The following is a 16,896-nucleotide window of genomic DNA, read 5'->3' as shown; positions in this document are numbered from 1 at the left end:
AACGGGTCATGAGAGTAACTTACTCCACGCTTTGTACAACTGAACAAAGTCGAAAGGAACCTTTCATGACGTCTATGAGCCATGTGTAGTTTCATGACTTACTCTGCGCCTTCATGTTTTCTCTGGTCAGTATTCAATTCACCGACTTTAAGCACCAGTTTCTTCTAATAGCAGCAGAACCTAGAAGGGAAAAGTTCTTAAAGTTATTTGCTTATGCCTCTCTCTATATATAGGTATATATATTACTCAAATAAACAATAAAACTTTTATTACAAGTTACATCTTTTAGAGTAAAGAAAATTTGTTTTAATTTGTAAGTAAACTCAAAACGAACAAAAACTTTTAATACGATGACTTTGACAAATGACGAGGAAATATTTTACGCCTATCTCAACAAACGTAACAAAAACTGACAGTTTAAGTCAGTTTTCTCATAATATATGCTACCTTATTTTAAGTTTATTGGTTTCATAATTTCCGCGCAAAGCTACACACGGCTACTGATTTTGAACTCGTAGACTAGAGGGAAGCCAAATAATCAACAGCATCCACCAGCAGCCCTTGGGCTAGGATTACTTTTGTTTCGCTAAATAGTGAAATTTGGCCATTATTCTTATAGCGAACCAACAGCTCCAAAGCGTGGAGCGTATATTTGCAACAACAGGCAGCGAACCAGTAACCCGCAGACTCATAGTCCGAGTACGCTAACCACTATCCCACGCCCGACAAATTATTAGAAGTATCAGGCCATGTAGTCACAGAGGATTATCATAATGATCACTGTCCTTGACATGAAGAGCTGCTGTTATTGTAAAAGAGTCTGGTTTATTTTGCAACTGTTGTTGTTTCAAAAGCTTTATCAGTTGACGCGGTTTCAAAGGCAATGACGGTTTGTCAGGTGAGGCAGTCTGCCTCAAGATTTTGGTTTGAATATCGCGCAAAGCTACACGAGGGCTATCTGCGTTAGCCGTCCCTAATTTAGCAGTGAAAGACTAAAGGGAAGACAACTAGTCATCACCACCCACCGCCAACTCTTGGGCTATTCTTTTATCAACGAATAGTGGGATTGCCCATCACATTATAACGCCCCCACGGCTGAAAAGGCGAGCATATTTGGTGGGATGAGGATTCGAACCCGCGATCACCAGGCCATGCTAGGCCTAGATCAAAGGGATTTGTTTGTTTGTGGTTAAACACAAAGCTACATAATGAACTATCTGTGCTGTGCCACCACGAGTATCGAATCCCGGTTTTTAGCGTGGCAAGTCCGCAGACATACCGCTGAGTCACTGGGAGCCATCAAAGGGAAGACCCATTCTCTCAGTACACCTCCAAGAGATGTTTCAACAATGACAACAGTTTATTTAACTCTCAGTTTTGTTATCTATCCTCAGTTCGATTTTAATTACATTTTGATGTAGAATTTCCTTGTCCTTAATTAAAATGTTTAAAACAAACGTATTTTTAATCTTTAATTATGCTGTAGTTATGATAACTATGAGAGTAAAATAAAACATTAATTAATTTCTTCAATCACGACTTAATATTTCTGTATAATGAAACAGCAACTGATTCAAATAAGAACAATGAAGACCTATTTGTAATGCTAACAGAAGAGTTTGGTTAGGAATTTACAGACTACTTAATGAGATTTTGAAAAACTGGTTCTGCAGGAACAAGAAGTAAATTAGTGCTAATAATCATTTGGTGATAAAATGTTAATTTTTGTTTATTTTGCAAAATTAAGAACAGATATGCAGATTCAAATTTGTGTGGGTATAAGAAGAGGTTTTTATTCCTAAACATTAACAGGAAAAAAAAATTAGGATTCGTAAAATCATTTTTAAACAATAAATTTTGATCAAATTAAGCATACAAACATCCTCCTCAACCTGAGACATCTGATGGACCAAATTATAAAACTGAACACGGTATGCTTATGTCAACAAAATGAGGTCAAACCAAACAGATTTGGCATACTGTACCAGCTGGAATGAAATCGTTTTTAAGGCAAGCATCAGATGTGCAAAAAAGAAACGAAAATGAGATATTTAACCTAATCACAGTATTGCCACACTTTCATTAGAATGACGAATAACTATATTATTCATCTGGAATGAATTTCGTCATTCTCAGACCTGAAGACTTGTTTTTACAACCATTACCGCAGCGCAAGGTTTCTGTGAATGGAAGCTGACTGTTCACACGTGAATAATGTTGACTCGTACAGGTACCTGAAGAACCACAGGAAACAAACTACACAGTAACACTTGAATAATGTTGACTCGTACAGGTAGCATGACTACAGGAGTGGCAGGCTTGGCTGTTCAGGAAACAAACTGTAGCATGACTACAGGGGAGGTAGGTTTGACTGTTCAGTCTATGCACATCTTATTCTATTCCATGTTCCCGCCATTTCCAACTGGGAAGAACTGAAAATGGTCTGTACTCATTGTTTTCCTCCACCCCGCAGTTTGGAAGTTAGCACGTAAGCCAGGCTTTTTCAGAGAATCTTGGGTTAGTGACAGTTTCCGGGTCTGTGAGTTGATATATTTGTAGAATATCTCATACCGAGCTTCACTGATGCTGTTGCAAGATACTCCATATCAATGATACACAAACTTCTCAATGTCTTCTATGATAGAATCTGATGGTGGTACTTGTGCTGACATGTCCAACACAGATTAGGGTCAGAATTGAGTAACTGTACCTCCTTCTCTCCTCGACTTGCAAAGGCCCTCACAGATTCACATTCTGTAGAAGCATGGACTCCTGGTAGTTCCTCACACACTCCCTGGCTGAGTATGATAGTTGTGGTGGGGGGTGATGATGGATGGCCTGTCTTCCAGGGCCCAACGCGATATTAACAGGCATCTGGTACTGGATAAAACAGACTAGAACCTTTACATCAATCTTAGAGAACTCGATAACAATAGCAGTGCATGAAGAAACATCCTCATGTCTATTTCTTTCTTGTTACTGTGTGACATCCTTGGCAAGTTGTTCTCAAAACCTTTTTAGAAGTCGTTTCTTTAGTTTCCGGGATCTGTAATCTAAGACAAGAACACGTTGATCTGTTCCAACAGAATGCGATACCTAGTGAATACGTTTGACATGTTGGCAATATTAAAATCACAGCTTCGCAGGCAAGAATGTCAAAGGCTCTGTCACATTTTGCCAACTGTCTTTGCTCATATTCAGATTCAAACTCGGCAAGATCAGATTTTGCGTCTGTAACATGAGTGATGGTGCAAAACATTTTCTGATATGAGGTCCTCCTTGTTTCTGATAATCAGTAACATACAATCATCTTTCATTTCGGCAGTTTTGAGCACTAGACAGGCTTAGGTTGTTATGAAGCAGACAAGTTTTCTTTGGAGTATCCACCACACAAGATTTATATAAGTTAACCTAATGACAGAGGAAACATTTCTTCTTACCAGGTGCCTGGAACTGGCTGTGACCCGTGGAATTTTACAAAGATTCAACCAGTACTGTGAATGAACTTGGGTTACCTGAATTTGTATGGATACACAAAATTCTGCCAAGATGGCCTTTATTTATGTAATTCTGCTAACATTCAGGATGATATCCTCCGCAAGGATTATCATCCCAATGTTCTGCCATAAATACGTTGATATCATGGCCCGGCATGGCCAGGTAGTTAGGGTGCTCGACTCGCAATCTGTGGGTCGCGAGTTCGAATCCCCGTCATATCAAACATGCTTGCCCTTTCAGCCGTGGGGGCGTTATAATGTGACGGTCAATCCCACTATTCGTTGGTAAAAGAGTAGCCCAAGAGTTGGCGGTGGGTGGTGATGACTAGCTGCCTTCCCATTGCTATATTAGGCACGACTAGCGCAGACAGCCCTCGTGTAGCTTTGCGCGAAATCCGTAACAAACAAACAAATGTTGATATCATCTTTACGAATTCATTCTGCATTTCTGAAAGTTTTTTCAGATGGTCAGATGTGAATTGGGTCAGATTAGAAGTAGCATACATGACAAAAACATCTTGAAAAAATTCTGTCTTTTTTTATTTTCATTATTCATATGTTTTCTTGTGCTAGGTTTAGGATATGTTATAGTTAACTGTTCCTGACCTGATAACTAAATCTTACTGATAAATACAAGAAGCAAAGAAACCTCCACCAGAAAGAACACCATCATTGCCACCATTAGATGCATGAGATTGTACGATATCCTACCAGTAAATCTATAAAACATAAAAACTTGGCGATTACAATAATAAATATGCAAGTATTGGCCAGGCGACAATGATGATGATGATGACGAATGAAGTAAGAAAAGGCCAACGTCATGCCTTTGAATTCGTCAAGTGACATGTTAAATTATTCACTCTACTTCTGGTAAGTCCGCAGACATACCGCTGTGCCACTGGGGGGCTCTACTACTGGTAATTAGAGTAGATTATACGTGTGCAGTAAGTTAATCTAACACTTAGACTGATTCTTATAAATAAACAACTCACAAATTTTAACAACCTGTTTACAAAGATAGTTTGTAATTAAATTTAGAAGATTTATTAGTATAAGTCATCAGCTGATTTAAAAATTGAGTATGCCTGTAAAAAACAACAACAAAAAAAAACATCGTTTTTCCAGTTCACTCAAAAATGTGAGGTGGAAACAACAGATTCGTAATTTAATTTGATACTCGTAAACATTCATGTGGATGGAAGTGCAGCGAAACAAAAAATCCCAGATGCTGGACTAGTTGAGGTTGTTACTTCCAAAAAAGGCCAGTTAGTTGAGGTTGTTACTTACAAAAGGCCAATTAGTTGAGGTTGTTACTTCCAAAAAAGGCCAGTTAGTTGAGGTTGTTACTTACAAAAAAGGTCAGTTAGTTGAGGTTGTTACTTCCAAAAGGCCAGTTAGTTGAGGTTGTTACTTACAAAAAAGGCCAGTTAGTTGAGGTTGTTACTTACAAAAGGCCAGTTAGTTGAGGATGTTACTTCCAAAAGGCCAGTTAGTTGAGGTTGTTACTTCCAAAAAAGGCCAGTTAGTTGAGGTTGTTACTTACAAAAAGGCCAGTTAGTTGAGGTTGTTACTTACAAAAGTCCAGTTAGTTGAGGTTGTTACTTCCAAAAGGCCAATTAGTTGAGGATGTTACTTCCAAAAGGCCAGTTAGTTGAGGTTGTTACTTACAAAAGGCCAGTTAGTTGAGGTTGTTACTTCCAAAAGGCCAATTAGTTGAGGATGTTACTTCCAAAAGGCCAGTTAGTTGAGGATGTTACTTCCAAAAGGCCAGTTAGTTGAGTTTGTTACTTCCAAAAGGCTTCATAAAGCACGACTGAACTCTTTACAAATCACACACATATTTCACATAAAGGTTGGATACCTCACTAGATGGCGCTTTTACTGTTTGGTGGTTGTATAGGCCAGTTTCAACCACTAGTCTTTAGTCCACATGGAGGTTTCGGCCAGTTGAAAGGACGGTTAAAAAATGTTTCAAAATATAGTTCCTGCAGTATATTGTTTTATAACGTAATTTTAAAGTACTTTAAAAATGAATATTGTAATAGTGAACGAATGGGTCCGTAAAAGTTTGGAATTTGAACTGGCTCGTGCTCATTTGATAAAAAGATTAGGAGGTACTGGTATAGACGATTGATAAGATATGGAAGGCCGGTGTATGTAGCTTATTTTCATTTCTCACACATTATTATATATTGTCTCTAACAAATCCATAAACATTGATCACGCAAGACAGCGATAAGTTTAGTGAACTTACACACGGATTGGTTGTACACAATAAGTTTAGTGAACCTACACACAAATTGGTTGTACAAAGATGTAGATTTTCTAAATCTGACAGAAGTTCGATCAGGAAAACACGATATATATATTGCTACGTAACACGATATATATTGCTACGTGGACATGGATAACGAGTTTATTAATCTATCTAGAAATCTAAACTTGGATAAGTAATAGTAACAAAAAAAAATATATCAAGAATAGCTTGTAATGACTAACAAATATAACTAAAACAGTTGCAAGAGAAAAACATTCTTTTTTTTTTTGTTACAATAAATAATTCGAAACTATGTTTTATAAAAAATAATTTTGATAAAATATTTTGATTAAAGTTGCCTCCCGGTGGTTCAGCGGTAAGCTTCAGGGCGTATAGCGCTAAAATACTGGTTTCGAACGTTAAGGTGGGCACAGCACAGATAGTCCATTGTGCAGCTTTGCGTTTAACAATAGACAAACTGATTCAGGTTAAACGGAAATAATAATAATACAAAAAATAGAAAAAACTACGTCAGAGAAATTCTTCTGACTACCCTGAAAAACTGACCATGGGAACGAGAATATATATGTTCATTTGAAATATTTTGACCAATTGCAAACCAATCTTCAGAGATCCTGATGCAGAGACATCAAACACGCTTCAAGTTGGTCGTAATTCAATTCCGTTTGCCAATCTCTTCACCAATCTAACGAAAGTTGCTCATGATGTAAATGTTACTTTTATATCTTTATTGATATTTGTGGTCAGAATGTGTTGATGATATTTCTATTACAGGAGAGACTAATCGCACTAGAATAATCTACACCATTCAGAAGATAAGATGAAGAACATCTTTTGTGATGTTAAATTATAAGACATCACGATTGTGTGTACTCGTGCACTTTTCCTGCAGGTATACTGATATAAAGTTATCCTTGTGCAACCTGTTTAGTCATCGCACAAAATATATTTGTATGGGAGCATTGTTTAATCGGAGTTGACAACACGATAAGAAGTTTAATAAATGTTCGTTTCAAGAAGAGAATTAGACTGACTAGTCAATTCTCTCTCTCTCCCCTCGACTTGTTTTAGGGTTTTGATACTAATAGTTGAATCTTGAGCTTACATCAAGAGGCATTTTTAACAATTCAAACTACTCGCTGCAATTCTATTTAGTGGGCCCGTCCGTACTGATCAGCTACAGGTATAGAAATTTGTAACTTTTGCATTATTTTGGGGGCCCGCAATATGAGGGGCCCGTCGGTGCTTTGCTCCGATTGCATCGAAGTTAAATAAGCCACTCCGTATATCCTCCCTCCCTCCCCTAGTCTTGCTTTAGTGTTTTGAAACTACTAATGCTCTCCCGAGTAGTCAATACCTCCCCCCCCCAAGTCTTATTTTAAGGTTCGATACTCTCTTGGGTTACAATACATTTACAGGTAAAGTCATTTAGGGTTTAAAATACGTTTTGTGGTCGAATTATAGCTTCAATTTGTTTAGTTTAAACAGCAAGGCTGCATGATGGGATATCTGCGCTGTGTACACTGCAGGGATAGATCCACTAATTTTAGCTTTGTAAGCCCTCGATCACATCCGAAATATTTTTGTATTAATACTTCTCTTACTTTACTATAAAGAGCAGAAAACATTTAACTGGCGAAACCATTATAGGTATGAATATTTTCTTTATTTAATACAGACAACTGGCTTTTCACTTACTTTGGATTGCTCGCTCTAGGGGACAAGATCGATAGTCCTTGCTCGCTCTAGGGGACTAGATCGATTAGTCCTTGCTCGCTCTAGGGGACAAGATCTATAGTCCCTGCTTGCTCTAGGGGACTAGATCGATTAGTCCCTGCTTGCTCTAGGGGACTAGATCGATTAGTCCCTGCTTGCTCTAGGGGACAAGATCTATAGTCCCTGCTTGCTCTAGGGGACTAGATCGATAGTCCCCACGAGCAAGTTTTATTTGTTTTTATTCTCATAACTTGTTATTATGTATGACTTGTCTGTATTTTCCCCTAAACACATTAACTACACCCCCGTGATAAGAAAAATTACATCAGGGCTTCCTGTTCTACAAACTAAAGGTCAGCTATGTTGGTTTCGTAAACTGCAACTTCAGGGAAAGCCCCTTGCCAATTTGCCTCCACTTAGATCGTATAGAACATTTCTATGATGGCCTTTACATTCTCTTTGATATTTGTTAACTTTCCATTATTCGCAAATTTTATAAGTCTAAAATACTTCCAATGCCTTACCGAAGTTAACAATAGTGTAATGTACTAGCCAAGCATCACTTTCTATACATACCACCCCTCTTTTCCCTCCCACCCCGAAGAAAAGAGAAAAGCTACTGAGTGAGACTATGAGCTAGCTAGCTAGCTTCGCCTACACACACACACACTTAATCACCCTCTATGACGTTTCAAGCGAAACGGTGTTTCTTTAATGGAAATCTTTAGATCTACAATGGAGATGCATGTTCTGAAGTGACCTACTCTAATTACCTTTTACTTAGACTCACAAACACTCTCGAAGTTATCTTGTTTATTTTATAGGTAATGAGAACGCACGCTGTCTGTACGGCACGTTACAAACAACAACTAGCTGAAATTACGCCTTTGTTTATTTGAACTTTGTGGAGTTTGGTTTTTTGGTTTGTTTCGAATTTCGCGCAAAGCTACTCGAGGAAGGCAGCTAGTCAACACCACTCACCGCCAACTCTTCGGCTGCTCTTTTACTAACGAATAGTGGGATTGACCATCACATTATAACGTACACACGGCTAAAAGGGGTGAGCATGTTTGGTGGGACGGGGATTCGAACCCGCGACCCGCAGATTGCGAGTTGAGCGCTCTACTCACCACCTTGAAAACAAGGTGTTAAAGAAAATAACGATTATTGAAAAAAAATATATATATATAGAAAAAATCAAAATACATTGTTGATTGGTTGCAAATGCGCAAATCAAAACTAAAATACATTGTTGACTGGTTGCAAATGCGCAAATCATAACTAAAATAGATTGTTGAGTGGTTGCAGATGCAGTAAATCCTGATTGTATACCACATTCGGTTGTTTGTCACGGTTCACATAGCTAGAAAACAAATATAACATTTTATTTGATTTTTGATTCTTCGGTATAAACAATAAGATACTCAATGTTCCAAGCTTTTATATTCATTTGTAAATAGTACTTAATTTTAGTTCGAGATAAAAGTTGTGTAATATCTATGATCAAAAGCACGATCGAAAGGCTTAAGCAAGAATATGTATAATTCGAATATTGTAAGAAAAAATGGTGGGACAAGAATGTAGCACTCGTAACACTAATTGCACGCCACCAGAATGAGCTAAGCCTAACACAGATACAGATTAAAAAAGGGGTGACCAATTTACTTTGTTACGCACGTACTTGGCTATATAAAACTTCTAATATTACAGGCTCTCGCCTCAGCGTGTATAAAATTGAAAGAACGCCCCCTAATACCTCTTGGTCGTCGACCATTGAACTATTCACCCCTCCAAGAGTGAGCATGCGCCGTCTTTTCATTAACCAAGTTTGATTCCACATTAACAAATTAAAGAGCCGTGTTTCAAAAGAGTTTTCCTCGCATACAATTCAACTTTTAAGTATTGATAAATGTTATTAGGCTTTTCCTAAAAAAAAAGCACTCATCACGTGCTTGTTCAAGCGAATTGAAAAAACAATAACATGTTAATGTAAAAGAGAAAAAAAAAATCAGATTACTGTTAGAACAGGTTTTTAGGAGCGTCCCCTTGTGCATGTTTCCTGTACAAAGAAATAAACCGAGAAATGTTTTTTACAGATCTCAAGATAAATTGGTAACGGACTAAAAAAAACCATCAACAGTCGCAATACTGTTTCCTACGAAACAGCTAATTATTCATGTACCAAGCGATGATTGATTACTGAGACAACAAAAGAATAAATATCATACTAAAGTAAACAGAAATAATGAAAACATTTCATCGCTTGTTTTTTCTTGTTGCAGATTAAACAGCTGGAATAGTGGAGCTTGAAATGTAAAATAAAGCGAAAAATATTCAGTAAATTACTGACAAAACGACTGAAGTACTTGATGTTATATACCTTTAGAGCTTGTACAATCTCTTAAAATAGGCCTGAATTTTAGCGTTAAGCTCTGAGGTATGTGTAGGACACGTTGAGAAAATAAAAGCTTTCTTTTCTGCATAAGAAGGATGGTCCCCAACTCTTTGAAGCATGCCCAAACATCATCCATTTAGTATTGCGTTTTTTAAAAAAACCCTTAAAGGCTAGTTATAAAATGTTCCCAGACAGAAAAAGTGGTCATTAGATAACGAATTTCGGTTAAAAAACAACAACAAAAAACAGTCCTGCCTTTATGCATCAACGAACCAATCGTAAACGCGATAAATAAGAAATATGCTGAGCTATATAGTTGAACCTCCAGCATCACAGGGATTACAAGAAAATGTCCCCTTATTAGAATTGAAGATAACAAGCAGAAGAAAAAAAAAGAATTAAATTACACAGATGTACCCATCGACTTTGGCAGATAGGTCGTCCTAATCACGGTGTTAAATATTTGTATTTATTGGCATCAAACTCTTTATGGATTGCATCTTCTTGAAGTTAACAGTTGAACCACTTGCGGTTTCGGCACTTAGACGTTCGGTAAAAAAGAAAGAACAGGGACAAAAATACTACATTAAAACCATTCGTTGAAAACTTAAAAATAAAGGGTTTGCGTTACATTTATATATATATGGTTTACCTTTTCAAAGAATGCAACAATTAAACAAAAAAATATTTCCGATATGACGATATGAAAACCGATAAACAAGGTTACACAGATTCTTAATATAACTAAAGATAAAATTGATTTTAATAATAAAAATAAACTGTTATATACAGTACCGGATTAACGCACTGGCCGCCTAGGCTCGGCCCCCCATCGACCAACCAAGTAAAGAAAAAAAAAGGTTCGTAAAACTAGCAGAATAGAAGTAAGAGTGAGTTATTATTATTATTATTCCCGAATATTTCCTGGGCCTAAGGCCTCACTAAACCTTAGTCTAGCCGTGGGTATATATTAAATTACACGTGAATGTGGGAATATTTATATAGAACAAACATTGAAAAACAGAATAAATTAACACAAAAGAAATGTTAAATATGTAATAATGCAAAGATATCACCTTTAGCTGAACAAACTAATGGAACTAAACACTTGATCCGATGGGATACAATCTTATTTTGGAACAACGTGCAAGTATTAGTAGCAATATTATATACGAATCTATTGAAATAAAAAATATGTAATAAAATAATTTTAAAGTATTAAATAAGAGTGAAAGATCTGAGGAAAATGTTGTTAATAGATGGCGTAAGATTCTTTATATCAAATCTATATGTAAAGTTGATTGTGTGGTGGTTTTTGATAAAAAAGGATATATATACCTTAACTCATGATGATAAAGCGATAAGACGTCGAAACACGTAGAGTGTATGAGACTGTTTCCAATCTCACGGTATTTTATCTTTAAAAGTAAAGACAAAAATCTTTTCAAAATAGGAAGTAAATGTAGGGATGACTAATATCAATCCTTCAAAAACAATGTAAACAAGATAGTAGGGATGGCATTCTTGTCTATGCTATTATGTAGGGATGATGGCTGGTAATTCCTGTTTCACGCTGTACTTAAGCTTTTTAAAGGAAGAACAAAGTTCTGTAAGAAGGCTAACTTCAAGGGGTAATGATAACCTCGTTTACACAAGAATTACGATTTTTTAAAATTACTACTAATTAATTATACTTATAAAAGCAGATACTCCGTTTGAAACTATGTCACCTCAGTGAAATTGGTTGACACCATTGTTTTGGTTTTTGAGTTATCGTGTAATAAAAAAAAACAGAATAACAAGAAATTCAAACTTTTTTGTTATGATATTTACAAGCATTACCAGAACTTGTGAATCAGTCATTACATAGATATTGTTATAAAAGGAAACACCGTATAGTGTTGTAAAGTTCTGATGACCTATTGAGGAGATATTTAAAATACCATTTCGAGGAACAATTCAAGCAATCCCTACATAGGCAGTGCTGCCACCTGCCTGATACAGTAATTTAATAAGTAATTTTTTTATTGTATTATGAGATAAGGAAAGTTTTTTTTATTTAAACATCTATGTTAGCTATAAAACTATACTTATTACATTCGCATTTGCCCCACCATCCCTCTCCCATTAGGGGGGGGGGGGAGTTGCCATACTCGCTCAACGCACGGGAAACACATAGGGGCCCTACGATGTGACATACGAGAGGGAAGTCTCGCATGCCAGCCTCCAGGTCATCCTTTGGGAATTCCTAAGGTTACATGGCAGGTTTCGTGAAAATCGAGCAAGCGGTTCGTCAATTATAAGCGGGCATAAACACAGAGAGACTTTTGTCAGATAGGGTTTAGATTAACTCTTTTTAATGTCCGCACTTTCATTTATTTATAGATAATATTTATTAGAGTTAAGCTTGTAATAAGACATTAGAATTAGGCCTATTACATTTTGAAAGACAACATTCTTAACCTAGTCCCTCAGGGATCTTCAAGAATTAGAAGAGTGTACGATAACAATATTCCAACTACACTATATTTGTGATAACATTTATTGTTTGTCTACAGTCTATATTAAATTGATAATATAATAATAGGTTCTCAGATTATCTTATGTACCTTCTGACGTACACACGCGTTCAGTTCAGATGAAATTATTTTATTTGTAATTCAAAACAAATGTCAATATTATAAAAAAAAAGATACAAGTTTGTTTAAAATAATTGCATTTTGTAGACAAATGTTCTTCACCGTTATAATTCTTTTTTTCTTTTTTATATATATATAGTGTTTAAATTTGAAGCTTATGTCATTTCCTGCACGCTCGGGGCACGACTCCATTGTAGAAACCGGGTTTTCCACAACGTGTAAGTATTCGAATACCATTCACATTCCAAAAAACCAAACAGGTCGTGCTAAGCCTTACGTATCATATATTTATTCTAAACACACCTAAAGCAACGCCGCCTTTATCAAATTCAAGTTCCACATAACGCGAAACATAAATGTGCAAATCATGACTTTTATCCCACACCTTGAATTAAAATGTGAATGAATTACTGAAAATAAGGTCGCATAAAGCGTTATCTATATAACTACAGAAACAAAACGATAAAATTTACAATTAACCTACGTTTCCTGTGGAGGGGGAGAAACTTGGAACAAACGAACACCGCTTAACATTTTTCATTAGTTATATATATTTACATTTGTATTAAGGTTATCTGACACTATCCCTAATTTTGAACTACTGAGCAGATAAAAGACAACCAGTCAGCAGTATCCCCCACCTGACCATTCACATTAAGGGATTGACTGTCACTATTATAACCATATTTAGTGGTATTACACGGATAAGAACCCAAACCGCCAACTCCGAAACTACGTGCTCTATCACAGGGTCAATCCGCGTCCCTTATTATCAATACTGTTTAATTGTTTGTTTTGTTGGATTTCGCGCAAAGCTACGCGGAGGCTACCAGCGATAACTGTCCTGTATTTGAAGTAATAGACTAGAGAGAAGGCAGTTAGTCAATACCATCTACTGCTAACTCTTGGGCTAGTCTCGTCAGATCGAATAGGGGTGTTTGACTGTCACTCTTATAACGCACTCACTGCCCTAAAGTGTATAACTCTTATTTCTTTTTTTGCTCACGAGATGCGAAATACGGAACCTCGAAACTACAGTCGGGCACGCTAACCACTGGGCCGTGTTGGGTGTTAATAACACTAGTTACTATTGTAGACATAAACAGCCCAACCGGAAGAACTCAGTGTATTCAATTTTTGTGCATTCGCTCGTTATTATACGTCATATATTAAACTTACAGACGTTAATTACGCGCTCACGACGCAATATGAAATAATTTCAATAGGCGTTCCAACAATTTCTCTTATAGCTGTGAAACAACGTTGTTAAAAACATTGAATAACAAAGCGATATGGTGTCGGAAGAAAACGGGCGTTTAAAGGATACGACTTTCATTTAACAGTCGGTAAAATCAGGTTCAGTTAAACAGTTGTGTGTATGTGTGTGTGTATATATAAGAGAGAGAGAGAGAGAAAATATGTGAGCTCATTTTCAATCAAACCAGTATTTTCCAAACTCCCCCAGATGGCGGAGGCGTAAATGATTTCTTGAGGGGGCACGTGATTAGGGTAGAGTCAGTAGTACAATAGTGTAAAATTAAGCGTTTTAATATATTTTCTTATAAATCAAAATACTAAATAATTACTACAACACATATATCATTTTAATGTGTATCCGTGTGTTATATCTCGTCACTTAACTCACTCTTTCACTCATTAAAAAAAAAAACAAGTAGGGGGCGTGCAAGAAACCATAATTATTAAAGGGCTTGTGGATGACAAAAGCTTTGGAAACAGATACTATAGACAGTATTCTAAACAGATACTTCTCGATCAACATTATTGAAATATTTAATAATACATAAGCTTGGACATTTAGAGAATTTACGTACGAAAAAAGATTTATTCGAACGTGTACTTCAGTTACTTTAAAATATTTCACAGTAAAATAAACAACAAGAGCTTCTCGACAGGTGAATCTGTTTGCAGCATCAGGAGTAAAGACAGAACCTCCGAACTCTTCAGCATCAGGAGTAAAGACAGAACCTCTGTATTCTGCAGCATCAGGAGTAAAGACAGAACCTCCGAACTCTGCAGCATCAGGAGTAAAGACAGAACCTCCGAACTCTGCAGCATCAGGAGTAAAGACAGAACCTCCGAACTCTGCAGCATCAAGAGTAAAGACAGAACCTCTGTATTCAACTGATGTATTATTGTATTCTAATTAAGTTTTTATTTCATGACATTGGATATTCCACGTTAGACCGGTATATTAAATCAACTATTTTAACAATTTTAGTTGTGATCTGTGCAGGTAGCTTGCTCTAATCAGAAGTTGGCGATAATTATCATGAATAGAAAATGTCATTAATTTAGAATGTAGTTATCATTATTGTAATGAGGTTATCATTATTGTAATGAGGTTATCGTTATTGTAATGAGGTTACCATTATTGTAATGAGGTTACCATTATTGTAATGAGGTTACCATTATTGTAATGAGGTTGTCATTATTGTAATGAGGTTATGCAATTATACAAAATAATATATTACTTCAACTTGTTGTCTTATATTGTTTGTTTGTTGTAGAGCAGAAGGGTACGGCGGTCTGCCGTGTACACCGCGGAGAATCGAACCCCAGATTTTAGCGTTGCATATATATATATATATATAATAAGCTAACTATACAGATAATAAATAAATAAAACTTAAGGTTAAAAACTATTAGTTTCTCAGTCGAGTTCCCTCGCTTTTATCGGTACTATTTGGCCGTAATCCCAATATAATTCGTTCAACTGATCTGTATTTTTGTTGATAATTTTCTTTTTAATGCAGTGAATTAGTTGTTTTGTTCTTCTTTGTATAGCAAAACCACACTGGACTACCTGCTGTGTCCACCGCGGTGAATCGATATCCTAGATTTTAGCGTTGCAAGTCCATAGACTTACCGTTGTCCCACTGGGGGACACAGTCAATTAAAGTTAACGACTGGGTAAAACGGCTAAAATATCGACAACTTATACGTCACACGTGAAATAAAATATCCCTAACGGAAATAAGATGGAGATTCTAAATTGATGTAATGTGCCTTCCAATAAAAATATTGTATAAGATGAAATTGAAAATTAAATTATTCCAAACTTTAAAATGTCGTACAAATTTTCTAGTAAATAAAGGGGGGGGGGGTATAGAGTTAAATTAAATGAAATTTTTAAATACGTCTGGACTTTAAAAGGTAGCATTAAGTTCACGAGCAAATATAAGTTTATATCTTTTCCTACCAGGGTTCACCCTGGACCAAATAACGTTGTCTGGATTTCTGGACTTTAAAAGGTAGCATTAAGTTCACGAGCAAATATAAGTTTATATCTTTTCCTGCCAGGGTTCACCCTGGACCAAATAATGTTGTCTGGATTTCTGGACTTTAAAAGGTAGCATTAAGTTCACGAGCAAATATAAGTTTATATCTTTTCCTACCAGGGTTCACTCTGGAACAAATAACGTTGTCTGGATTTCTGGACTTTAAAAGGTAGCATTAAGTTCAAGAGCAAATATAGGTTTATATCTTTTCCTAGCAGGATTCACTCTGGAACAAATAACGTTGTCTGGATTTCACAGCCTACTGGAAGAATCGACAATTAGCGTGAGACTTGTTTATTTTATTATTTTGTTTATTTTAAATTACACTAAAGTTACTTTTAAAAAAACTGAATAGTTCGTGTAATTATCCTGCAGAAAACAATCACCGAGTTTCTAAGAATCACTGGGGTTTATTTCACAACGTTTCTTCAACTTTATTAGATTAGTCATGGTATGATACTAAAACGTCGAAAGGTTTTTCATTGGTTATCTATTTAATTTGTAGAAAAGAAAGAAAGAAAGGGAAAGACTCGCTAAATTGATGTAAGTTTGCTGACGACGACAACGTTTCGGAAACAATTCTTCCTCAGGTTTCAGTGAGGAGAAAAAGGCTTTTAGAAGAGATGGAGCATAAGAAAAAGAATGAAAAAAAAAGATGCTGTCTCGAGAACATAATCTTAAGCTAAAAAAACATATAGAAATACATAACTAGTAACATACAGATACACGTGAAAAAAAGCAGTAAATTTGACTTCAAAATAAAAGAAAACAAATATATATAAGTACAAGAAATATGGTAAGGAAAGTCTTGGTGTAAATGGTCGAGTTATCGAATAAGGACGTCTTCATTCAATAAAATTATTAATTGTAAACCAGAGTTTATTATGAGGATGTTTGTTTTACAGAAATTCCACATTAGGATATCTGCCATGTCTACCTCGGGGAATCGAACCTCGGATTTTAAGGTTGTAAGTCCGTAGACTTGCATTCGGGGAACGTTCAGATCAGGTATGAGCCCTCCCATTGACGAGGAGTGGAATTCTCCGAAACTAGTTTGGCCCACAAACAC

At 36.2% G+C, this 16,896-nt stretch overlaps 1 protein-coding gene across 6 annotated transcripts in view; it reads right to left on the bottom strand.

Moving 5' to 3' along the window:
- LOC106459749 (dixin-A-like) overlaps positions 1 to 16,896 on the bottom strand; it is a 60,527-nt gene that overhangs the window by 25,094 nt on the left and 18,537 nt on the right. For 5 of the 6 annotated variants that reach the window (XM_022386287.1, XM_022386289.1, XM_013919406.2 and 2 more), the window contains one exon: positions 24 to 180. In XM_022386287.1, coding sequence (XP_022241995.1) covers positions 24 to 95 — 72 coding nt within the window. In that variant the 5' untranslated portion in view covers positions 96 to 180. Of the gene's footprint in view, positions 1 to 23; positions 181 to 1,910; positions 1,924 to 16,896 lie in introns of those variants that run through there. The other variant, XM_022386291.1, reaches the window with a different exon arrangement.

This window comes from Limulus polyphemus, unplaced genomic scaffold, assembly GCF_000517525.1.
Source record: "Limulus polyphemus unplaced genomic scaffold, Limulus_polyphemus-2.1.2 Scaffold656, whole genome shotgun sequence".
Lineage (NCBI taxonomy): Eukaryota > Metazoa > Arthropoda > Merostomata > Xiphosura > Limulidae > Limulus > Limulus polyphemus.
This window is presented reverse-complemented; position numbering and strand designations above follow the sequence as displayed.